At 38.6% G+C, this 12,181-nt stretch overlaps 1 protein-coding gene across 1 annotated transcript; it reads right to left on the bottom strand.

The window, feature by feature from the left end:
* Window positions 1–2,473: 2,473 nt before the first annotated feature.
* LOC139937459 (mitochondrial glutathione transporter SLC25A40-like) lies at window positions 2,474–11,441 on the bottom strand. Its single transcript, XM_071932606.1, has 10 exons — window positions 10,816–11,441; window positions 9,861–9,923; window positions 9,397–9,542; window positions 8,880–8,947; window positions 8,416–8,552; window positions 7,657–7,830; window positions 6,838–6,947; window positions 6,318–6,393; window positions 5,455–5,541; window positions 2,474–4,367 (listed from the first exon to the last, which is right to left on the bottom strand). The coding sequence occupies exons 1-10, from the start codon at window positions 11,210–11,212 to the stop codon at window positions 4,258–4,260; spliced, it is 1,368 nt and encodes a 455-aa protein (XP_071788707.1). The 5' UTR covers window positions 11,213–11,441; the 3' UTR covers window positions 2,474–4,257.
* Between the last annotated feature and the right edge of the window lie 740 nt (window positions 11,442–12,181).

The following is a 12,181-nucleotide window of genomic DNA, read 5'->3' as shown; positions in this document are numbered from 1 at the left end:
TGACCTTTCACTTATATCCACCGGAAATAAACCCCAAGTGGAGTCGACCATTAGATATAGTCCAACAGGCCAGACACACTTTTTAAGTAAGAAAAATAATAGAAGCCGACGAGCCGATCAGATCGGCTACCCCGGGTGGCCGAAGGTCGGGCTAGCCATACAGACGTCGGTGTACTTTATTGTGAGACTTTCTAAACTAAATCTGACCCCAACCCATTTTATAGAAATTAAACACACATGTAAAATGAATTATGAAATGTCGTCACCCATTGAATAATTTTGTCTAAATGATTGTCTCAAATCGTATTTTTCTGGGGATAACTTGTTGTCTTTATTTTGCATGTATTCAACCCTTCTGTGTATCTGTGGAACTGGGCCTCTTGAACTATGGTACACCTTCTGAGATGCCGTCTGATGGAGCAAGTGTGCAAAGAAGTTTGTCTACCATAGCTGTGAATGAAACCTGGTATATTGACCGTCAAGAAGAAGCCTTGAAGAAACCTTCTTGAAAAAAATCAAAGGAACACATCTTGGGAAAAAGAACAGTTGAAATAAATGGCAATGGGAGCTCCTGAGAACGCCTTCAAATCAATTTTCACACCAACTTTTTTGTAAGCTGGTTGTTGTCTTATGTGTGTGTTTTTTATTTTTTTATTTTATTTATTTATTTATTTTTTTTTTTTGGGGGGGGGGGGGGCGGTGGTCTTATTTTACAGATTTCCACCAAATGGTTTTAAAGATGCCATAATGTCGTGTACTATGTCCCCAAAACAACCTGCACGCAACCAGGTCGAACTCAGTCTCACACCGGGGCTCAGCCCGGATAGAGTCCCGGGCCAGGGACACAGCTTTGTTCCCTTCAACCTGCTCGCGACCTGGTCGAGTTATAATCGTGAACCTTGCATGAACTTTAAAGTCAAGTAAACCATTGCAAGGCAAATAAAATAGACCTGGTTTCCTCAACGAAACAACAAATTTAAGTCATTGAACTCGGCAAATATAGTGTGAACTGTTTTAGGCCTAGGCAAGATAATGTGCATTGTTTGTAGGCGCAGGCACGATGTCACACTTTTTTTGAACCGTCAAGGTTTTTAGGTGGGCCTGTCAAAACAGTTATTAATAACTCTGCAAAATCTTGTTCAATATTTTTGGCAATCAGGACAAACCAATTAATTAAGATGCTTGGGTCAACGGAGGAGTTAGGCAGGTACAAAGTACACGTCTTTAGTTTACCAACTTTGCAGATGCTTCTGACAGTAATCTGGTGTGAGTATTATTTCCCCCGTTTGTATAAGGTTTGTCTTGAAAGCATGAATAGGTTATAGGCCTACTGAGATTTTCATCACTCCATGAAATTGTTATGACGGTTTTAAATCAGCAGCACGTGGTGTTTAGGCTTCTTTCAAGTACAAATAGTTAATGTTTGGTTTGACTCCCCCCATGCAAGTCGCTCAAGTTGACTATATATAAATCATCTAAATGTGGATTGTGCATTGGATGAATGACAATAGGACTGTAATTATACCACAAACAATTAATTTTAGTCAACAAGAACCTTTCAATAAAATGTTCCATCGTTGGATGGATAACAATGGGTGCGTTCGTTTAGCTTCCCTGTATCATCACCGGTTTGCCCCGGTGCGTTCGAACAGCTTTTTGACATCATTCCAGGGGCTACCCAGGTCAGCCCTCAGTGCCCTGCTTGTGGAGTGGGTCACGTGGGGGCTGGCCCCAGGTAAACGACGTCACTACGAGAGCGGTGAGTGGTCGTTCGTTGAGCTCTTGTCAGGGGCTCACCCGAGTGAGCACCGCGGGGTAGACCCAGGGAAGCTAAACGAACGCCCCCAATTTGGTATGGTAGCCATGAATAGCATGTCTGTATTTCCGCAAGGATCCTGTCCTTTTCCGCAAGCAAGGATATCATTGGTATATATGTACACACAATCATGTACGTCGGATTAAACTGCGAGTCTCCAGAACCTTGAAGCCCATGTGAAATGATGCGGGGTCAAAGGTGGTTATTGAGGCGGGCTCAATGGCAGATCTCTGGCGTAATTCACGAGCCTCGAAGTGTGACGTCAGATGTCCAGGCTAGCCTCGCCCACTTTCTTTTACATATTTCCAGGGGCGAGAGAGTCATTATAAAAATTGCCGACCAAAATAAAGTCAAAAACTAGGATATAAATTTTAGAAGTAGGACCGAAGTTGAAAAATTAATGGCATTTTACACTTTTCACAGGAGCTTTTGTGAGCAGTGGATCCTTAGTGCTAGAAAAATAATCTAAGAGCTATATTTGTGGCTGAAGAAAGAAATAACAGAATTTGTTCAGATAAAAGTCTGAAACTTTTCATCCCTAATTCATTGTCTTTAAACCACCTTATATTCCATACAGTTTCGGTTTTCTCCAAACAATTTTTATATCCAGATTTTATGACACAAGATTAAAAGAACGAACCAATTTGGAAACGAAAATATTTTGATGAACATGTCCTTTTCTCCGGATGTAATGCATTTATTCATGAAAGTTCAACAAGTTACAAATAATTCAAAGTTTGTTTAAATATTACTTTATAAATGTAAGAAAAGGGTGAAAAATCACATAAACCACGTATTGGAAATGTTTAACTTTACAACACCGTTTAAGTTCGACACCATCTAAATGCAACTACACAACACTTAAAACTGACAAACGTCCTAAACCAAAATATAAAATATGTTTTACCAAAAAAAAAAGAAACTGTCCACCTAAATAAAATAAAAATAACATGACTTTACCAATGCCAGAAATGGATAACACATGAAGTATGTTTTACGAACAGAAAACAAAATTCCACCTTGTTTCTAAAAAAAAAAACCTCTCAATAAACATGACTTTACCAATGCCAGCAATTGATTACACCATCTCAATCAAAGCCATATTATTGTAAATAATAAAAATTTGAAACATATAATGCCCTGTAGAAATCAATAAAATACCTACCTGTCGAAAACACACAAGTTTTACTTGAATTCTCAGTCAAGACACTAGATCCAATATTTACTAAATAAAATTTATTTAGACTCCAGAAATATTACACAAATTTTCAGCCTGTGAAAAGTCAGCCGATATTTACTCTGAACAAAATCAGCCAAGACAAATCATTAACATACATCAAACTTTTCTTGAACACCAATAAAACATCTATCAATTAAGTGATTTGAAAAAAAGTACAATTGAACCAAAGCGTTCTCAAGTTGTTTTCAAGAGTTACAAAATATCTACTCTATTAAACAAGATTTTTTATTGTTTTCAAAATAAATTCATCAAGTTATTAAAAGATCCGACTATTAATTTCTGGTTTTTTTACCGAAACACTGATGTGTGTTAGCACTGCATACTCGGTATTTTCCCAAGACATGTGAAAACAAATCTCACAGGCATATTACTCAGGTGGGATTTGAACCCACGACCCTTGAAATTCTAGAGAAGTGTCTTACCAACTAGACTACCAAGATTTCCCAGTATAAAGATCGACTAAAAAGCTAAGAGATTGTCAAAAATGAGAAAAACTATTCTTTTGGCAAAGCCTTGAACCACAACATCTGCTTGTGCTTCATCAGCCACAAAGAGCCCAAGATGTTCCAAGTAAAATGGAACATCTAAAAGTTTGGTCATATAAAATCGAGACTAAAAAAGCTCAAAAGTTCACTTTACAAAGAGCCCAAACGTTGTAATGAGATCGACCAACTAATTGGTTTAGGTACATTCACCCATAGTACAGATTCAAGAGGTCTATCCGATCACATTGAGTACCACGATGCATTATTGCAAAGAATAACAATCTAGCACCAACTCTTAAATACTAACCAGAGTTGAGATTTGCCAAATCTGAAATTTCTGGGTTCCTTCTTATTCTAGACCCAAATCCTCCAAGACGTCCTGAGGTTTACATACTAAGTGCATCACCAGAAATACAAAGTAAAGGTTCGTACACTATGTGGACTACATCTTTCTGGTGACTGGCTGACTGCTTTACTACTTGCCTACTTGCAAGAACATTTTAAGGAGATTTTGAAGAAGCAATTCCTGAAATCAGGAACAAATTATGACAAAATCTTATGCCTGCCAAACTCTTCTGGCTCTTTTTCCATATTTCTCCCAACAGCCTCAACTCCTTAGACTTGAAGAGCAACTTCATCGTTAAGACACAGGGGTCCTGACTCATTATAGGTTTAATGTTTCATCGCTAAATGTGCGTTTAGTCTGCGTGTGGTTCCTAGTACCCATGCTCCAGGTTGTACTTCTTGAAGAGAGAGATGCTGACCTCGTAGGTTGTGATGAGGATGGCACTAGAGGGAGCCCCTTTGAAAATGCGTGGCACGGTACCTGGAAACAACAATAAAACTTGGCATTTACTTGGCAACAAATCGCATCACTAAACAACTCTACAACTGCTCACCAACCCATGGGAAACGCAGACGAGGGCGCCCTAGGACATCATGGAAAAAATGTAATTCAGAGGGACCTCTCCAGACTGGGCACTGGGTGGTCTGTGGAGGAGGCAGAAGTGGCAGCTCAAGACCCGTCTATTTGGAAGCGTCTCACAAGTCAGGCAGCAGGTGCAGAAATACATGATGCTAATCGATGATGATGATTTACTTGGCAATTTTAAACATTGTATCAAAGCGTCTTACACCATCGTCCTTACTCCCTTGGAGTATGCAACAGCAGCAGTCAAATTAGTTGACTAACATGCAGGTTGCCAATAATTCCCATGAACAAGTTCTACCTTCATAGGTACCCATTTTACTACTGGTCGATGAGTATAGTTCATAGACTTTAAAGTTGCAAATGCCACATTAAACAAATCTTTGTGTGAAACTTTTGATGAATTGAAAAAAAAAAAAAAAAAATTCAGATCAAAAGAGTTGGGTTGATTTGAAAATAAAGTTTTCAAGAGTCACCGTAGCTTTGGCTTTGACTCTTGACTCGGGCTCTGCCCACCTGATTATATGGCTGTATTGAATGTATACATAGTCAACTAAACTGATGGAGCCCAATCCCCTGTTCATCATCATCTTCCTATACTGTGCAGAAACCTCCTCTTGAGTATATACCATGTGAACTTTGTTTGTGTGACCTTGTACATTCTTTAGCTAGTCTGGCAGGCAAGATACTGCACAGGTCATATGGAAAAGGTTTATATTTTGTGTCATAATTTCCGCATAAATCCAAGAGTTACGAAAGTAAAAGCTGGACATGTTTTGAGATGTGCCCCCTTCCATCATATCAAAAGTTTATAAGAATTGAACAGTGCAACCTCCAGAAAACATTCCTATAGGCTGTGTACAAATCGTGCCTGCAGGAAGTCCACGCTTGTGGCTCTTTTGTAAACATGTGATGTCACAGGTCATCAACATTAGTTGAAGTTGAAGCTATGGATTTGAGGCTGAATTGGAAGGTTTTAACTTACCAGCAAAGAGTCCCTTGACACCAGATTGAGCAAAGATTCCCTTCATGATGGAAAGACTACTTGCTCTACTGCGTGGTCCATCACCACCTACCAGGAAAAAACAAATAAAAAATGAAACTCATTATAAAATGTGTTTTGTAACTATTGAGTTAATATCTTTACAACGAATCAAAACAAATTAAAAAACAGTATACAGAAAATTATTTAGTTGTTTAGCTCATCAGCAACACAAGTTTAGTTTTTTCTCACTGGTTGAATGGTTTCTGACTGGCACCTCAAACATTTTCAGAGGCTCCAACGAAGTGCTAAATAGCCCAGTTGGTAGAGCCCCTACACCATAGAGTTATATATAAGAACTAGAGGGCACACTGGCCTATATACGCGCTCCAGCATGCGCACAGGCGACCATTTTCTAAGTTGACAAAACTGGCATCCCACAACGTGTGTTTGTGTGGCCATTTTGTAAGTTGAACAAAACAGCACCGCGTAGCGTTCAATAAACACAAACTCCCAACGTGTGTTTCATATTCAACGCGCGTACATAATGGCACGAGCCTGTCTCCTTGCGGTCCCGTTGCCTTTGTGCAAGAAGCATCACCCGTGCGCCCTCTAGTTCTTATATATGGCCTGCACGTTAACCTGGAGGTCAAAGGTTCAAGTCCCACTCCAATCAGTTTGTCTTTGATCAACCAAATTACTTAGTTATCACATAGAGTAAGGACAGAGACTCTATGGTTATCAGTTTCCCTTGATGATATGGGCTAATTTCAATCAAATTTGAAAGCAATTTAGTTTTATTTCTCATGATAGATTTAAATAATTATTTTTGCAGACACATTTTTTTGTTGGCTAATAATACTCACCGGTGGGGGCCTTCCCAATGGAGATTTGCTTATGAGTTTTCACAACGTCAAACGGTGTGGAAACAACAGCAGCAAGCTGGGGAATAAAACAAAGAAAGAACAAGCTTTCATTAAAGAGGCTTCAACTTTGCTTCTGCAACTGATTTATTAGTCAGGTCTCAAATTAACCAATCCCCCTGTTTTTGCTCCATGTAAAAAGCTCACAAAAAACAAAAAAAAACAAAACTTTTCCAACTGCCACCTTTCCAATTTAAAGACTGATCTGCTGTCAATAAAAGGTTGATAATTACCAAATTTTATTTCATTGGGTTTTTTTCCCCAGCAATTTTTCAAAGCAACTAACTATAAAGCCCGGTTCATACTTCCTGCGAATGCGATATGAGTTATGACGTCACAAATTCGGTTGAGGCTTGTCAACTGCTTTGAATCTCACTACAAAAACGTACATCAAAATTTGCTTCACTGGGATTTAGCCATGAAATCTACTCTAGACAAACTTTGAAGAAAAAGGAAAACTTACCACTCCCGACATGACACCCGTCCAGAACGTCATGGCAACTGTTGGGTCCTCAGTGTGGAACACCTTACACATCTCAGCCTTCAACAGCTCATAGTGGGTCCAGTACAAAACTGAAAATGATAACAAGAAAGAATTCAGCAATGATTAAGAGTATTTTATGACTGCAGTTTTCAAGGAAGTGCAAGAAGTTTTGAAACAGTGTAACAGTGTTAATGATTAGTCTGATTCACTCTTTTATCTTCCATCTTCCAACTTCTGATATAATGTATAGGGTTACTTGCTTTTCAGTAGTGCAGTTAAATCAGGCTCTATGCACATTGGTGACCCCTGCCCAAATACTCGATTTAAAATGTTCATCACTGAAGAAAAGGCAGTGGCATTTGGGCTTGAAGTTTGCCCAAGTGAGTGACATGCCCTAGACATGGCTCAAACTTTACATTGGACTTCAGGTTCAATGCCAGTGGTTATAGTGTCGGGCCAGATAAACTCAAGACCAGAGTCCAGACCATCCATGCAGTGGCACTGAAGTTCAACCTGGGCTAAGTTTGTACAACAGCTGGCCTACAGTTTGCTTTTGGGCTAATCTCTATATTTTACGACAGCAGTTTTCAAGGAAGGGCAAGAAGTTGTTTTATGTTGGGCCCAGTAAAACTCAAGACCAGACCATCCATGCAGTGGCACTGAAGTCCAACCAGGGCAATTGTACCACAGCTGGCCCACAGCTTGATCCAGGGCTACTCTAAGAAATATTCACAACTCCTGGGAGCAGCTGCACCTCCCCCTCACCATGACAGAACTGGACCATGAGTTGTAACTCACCTGCATACATAACATCTCGGCTGAGCATGGGGCCAAGACCCCTCCACAGTGAGGTCAGACCATCCGTCTTGACGGCACGCTTGAGACAGTTTGACAGCTGGGCGTAGGACAAGGGCTCTGACTGCATCTTGGTCCGAATCATCTCAAGAGGACTGATGCTCGTCACTGAAATAGCTGCAGAGAGGAAGACAAACGTTCATATCATTACGATATTTATTTGAAGGTCATCAAATATTAACTCAAATATTATGTTTCAACTATCTTTTTCAGTTTCTTTTTTGCATTCCAATTTTGAATTGCAAGTATTGTTAAATATGGAAGAATTGAAGGATATTATTTGTAAGTCATAAAAATCATCAAACATAAATTCAAAAATGCTCCAACTTTTTTTTTATATTTTCAGTTTCATTGTTGCATTCCAATTTTGAATTGCAGTGCTTGTTAGATATGGAAGAAATGAAGATAATTATTTGAAAGTCATAAAATTCATCAAACTAAAACTCAAAGTTTCTTTCTTCTTTTCTGTTTCACCTTTGCATTCTAACTTTTAATTGCAATTGTTTGATACAAAAGAATTGAAGATAGTTATTTGAAAGTCATTAATTTCAGAGATGCTCCAACTTTTCATTTTTCAAGTTTCATCTTTGAATTCCAACTTCAAATTACAACACCCGTACTCTTTTGTTTTAGCAAAAACCATGGAAACATTTTCTATTTTCCTCTATGGGTGATGACATATGTCCTTCTATGGACTCTTACCTTTAGCAGTGCCACTTGCAGACAAAGTTATCAAGAAGTTGTTCGTCTTGTCTGTTTTGCCTCGCTGGAAGCCCATTGCTGATTTCAGTTTCTCGTAAACAGAGAAATAGATGACATTTGACGGAATGCGCATCAACCTGGGAAAGGACAAAAATATTGAATTTTTTGGGGGTTAAGGATCAGAGAGAAAAATTGAAAGCTTATGGGAAGTTATTACTGTGTCTCAAAAGACAATGTGACCAATGACATCACATGTTTACAAGACAGCCACAAAGCTTTCCTGGTTGACAAAGAAGTTTAGATATAGAAGGGTTTGTGGTAACACCATGTAATGACTATCTCTAAATGAGTTGGGGTGGTTCTGAAAAGAACCGTTGGTTAACTCCACGTTTCGATTAGTATGCTCTTCTGGAGAAGAAGTTTTGGTTTGATTTTGTTTTTATGGAATATTTGGATTGACTTACAGTGCAGGAGCAAATCCACTCCACAGTCTGCACCAACTCTCATTGCGAGCAATCTTGGCAAAGGCGTCCTAATAATGTAGAGGAAAAGAGAGACTCATAAAAATTTCAAATTGAAAAAAAAATAATAAAAAAATTGTTTAATAATATTATTTTTCAAAAGTAATTTATTTTAAGTTTTAAACTTTTGTTATAATGTTGACACTTTAACCACAGACAAGTCTGATATTGATATCGAATTCTCAACCTTTGAAACAATTTTATTTGTTCAGTAGATAATACACAGCTGACATCTAGAGGTCTATTTCATAGTGTTGCCTACTAACTGACAAATTCTGCATTTACAGTGGCCTGATATGTGCATGACTCCATGGGCTATAACAACAGCATTGAGCAGTCTCATAAATTGGGCCCCGACTGATTGAGTGAGGTTAGGCTACACCAGTAAAACTGCACAGCATGGGGCAAATTTCTGTTTTTAATTTAGTGGTACCGATGACACTAATTTTAAATAACTTACCAAAGTACCGTTGAGTTTGTAGGATGGTGGACTCTGGCATAGCATAGCGGAATGAGAATGTGTCGTCTGGATGCTGGTAAACTGTCTGTAGGGCACCAGGTTGAGAGTCGATGGAAGACTGTTCTTGTGAATTGGACGGAAAGTTCCTTTGGGTAAAAATAAATGTGATGATTTTAGAAGAAAAAAATTCACCCCACTTCAGTTTTGTATTAATTTTATTCTATATAATCACTTTTAGTTGAACTGGTTTTTCAAACTGATTGTATTTTGTCATCTCCTTAAGAAAGTTGCTGACATTTTCTCTGGTGTTGTTATGTTACTCTCAGAATTACTTAGTTTCATCTTTATTACTTGGGAAACAATTTTGTCAAGAAAAAAAAAATCAAGATTCAAAACCCCCTTTTGTAATGTTAAGCGATTATTCTGGTAAAATTATTTGATTATTGATAAGTTGTTGTAATTACTTATGATTGTTGAGGGTTGTTGCTGAGCCTGCAGCCTCACTTTCACCACATCCAAGGGAGTCACTGCGGGATCAAAAAGGAGGGAAAAAAAATTGTCTTAGGGAATACCTCCATGGAAGAAAAAACGACTGGAAATAGTCAAGTAAATGTTACTTTCTACATTTAAAAAACCTCAAGAGAAACTGGCTGGGTAATTGGTAATTAATTTTGGGTCGAACAAAGGGTGAGATTTGAACCTGCATCCTCCATACTGACATGCCTGTGTTCTACCAACTGAACCCTAGAGCCCTATAGTGTATATAGGCTATTCTAGCAGTCTATATGATGTAACTGGGGCCGATTTCACAAAGCAATAAAATTCATCGCAACACAAATTTTCAGTATCACCATAGTGATTTGTATTGTGACATCACACTTTACTAAGCAACTACGATTGATTTGCAGTTACGATCAATTTTAGATCTTTGTGAAATCGGCCCCAGGTTCACATCCCACTCTCATGGTCCAACCCAAAACTGAATAACTTTTGAGTTGAGTGGTAATGCAAGATAGTACTTTGTACTTTAGAATTTAAAAATTCTAAAAACTTGAAGTATTAAATACGTTTGTTTTATTTATTTTTTACAAATTTGTCACTTAATCTTTATTTACTACTTAGTTCTACACCATTTAAAAATCCCTCTCCAACTACACGAGTTGTGGCGGAGAGGAAAAGAATGTGTGGTGTTTTTATTTATACAACTCGACGGTTTAATCAGATCAACCAGTATGATCTTCAGCTCAGGAGAAATTGACACACATATTATTTTTTTATTAAAAAATTTGACACAGTGTAAAAATCTTGGTATAATAACTATAAACAAAAGATAAATAACGTAACAGGAAAAAAGTCGATATGAAATGTCATTTATTCTAAATGAGTGCTTCGATCATGAGAGTAGGAATTTTAACTCACTAAAAATTGACATGAACACCGTTCCAGCACACGATGCAATGCCTCTCTGAACTGCAGTCACATCACCGCCTTCTGGTTGCACGGGACGTTGGGGTGCGACGGGGAGGCTTCTCGTGGGGCTCGGCGAAGCATTTCTCGGGGAGACGTTCCTTCGCACAGACGGCGAAACGCTCCTCGCACGTTTTGCAACCAGGGGTGAGATTACTGGAACCGCTTGAGAATCACTCCTGCTACGGTTGAATGAAATCTTCTGGTTCGGGTCCAGAGGTGGTGGCGAGAGTGGGCTTCCATCCACAGAATATCTGCGGATTTGTTGCAGGTTTTTGATGGGCTGGCCATTCGGCCCAACAATAACGCCAGTGGCCTCGGGAGGCTGGAGAAACTTTGGCTTGCACATTCTGCAAATGCAAGAAATATCTCAGAAAATGTACGACAATAATGGAAGCGAGTAAGACAGCGACTTACTTCCACCAAGTCCCCGAACAGTTCTGACTATTACTGACCGACGAAGAACCTTATTCTACTTCTACATCAAGCCGTGATATATAATTTAATAACACTACTACAGTGTAGAACAATCTAGTGTCTACGTGCAAAATCAAGCTGAAAACTCACAGGTCAGTAGCCGCGCGATGTTCATTGTATGTAAACACAATCACACGTGTTCGTGCCTGGGCCAGTGCCAAAACACAGCGTAGTCCATATTAACACAGGGGAGTGAATGAAATTAAATAAAACAAACAAAGATTTTTTTAAATTTCATTTGGAAGTAAGCACAAATATGAATTAGACAAAATATGATAGGTATGTAAATAGTCTTGTAAAATATAAACTTGAATCCTTTTTTATATATATATTATTTTGTAATTTGGATGTTTTAGATAAATGCCACCCCTCTTACTTTGCCAGATGGACTGGTCCAAAAACTGTGCGCGTGGACGAAAACAACCTGAGCGCGCGGTCAATACTAGATTTCTTAGAAATCAAGGCCAGCATTGAAAGAATGGGAAATCGAATTAGGAAAGTGGGCAGTTTTATTGGCCAAGCTTTCAACAACAACAGACCTTGAACTTCCACGTTGCTTGTCTGGAGCCGTTATATTCAAATTCAATCATGGTTCAATGACCATGATATGATTATTATCAGTTCGCTAGTCTGAGTCAGAACTAGGTCGTTTTAATGGCACAATTACGTCAATGCTATCAATATTTGAACAAATTAATCAAAATACAAAAAATGAATGTTTCCTTGGAAAATGTGCTGTGTTTCTTCTTGCCAAACAAAATTCTTTGTGGGCCACTCTTGATCAATGAACTCCATTTACCAGGAGCTCCAAAGTATGCAAATAGCAGTTTTGTGAATTGCT

Source organism: Asterias amurensis, chromosome 5, assembly GCF_032118995.1.
Source record: "Asterias amurensis chromosome 5, ASM3211899v1".
Taxonomy (NCBI): Eukaryota; Metazoa; Echinodermata; class Asteroidea; order Forcipulatida; family Asteriidae; genus Asterias; species Asterias amurensis.
The sequence above is the reverse complement of the archived record's forward strand: the minus strand, read 5'-3'. Positions and strand labels throughout refer to the sequence as shown.

What these genes read in the sequence shown, in the direction of transcription:
- LOC139937459 (XM_071932606.1), bottom strand. Translation starts at nt 11,212, where the DNA reads ATGTGCAAGCCAAAGTTTCTCCAGCCTCCCGAGGCCACTGGCGTTATT. An exon ending in CATTGGGAAGGCCCCCACCG is followed by an intron (nt 5,542 to 6,317) that starts GTGAGTATTATT and finishes TTTTCCTGGTAG; the next exon opens with GTGGTGATGGACCACGCAGT. An exon ending in TGTCAAGGGACTCTTTGCTG is followed by an intron (nt 4,368 to 5,454) that starts GTAAGTTAAAAC and finishes TGTTGTTTCCAG; the next exon opens with GTACCGTGCCACGCATTTTC.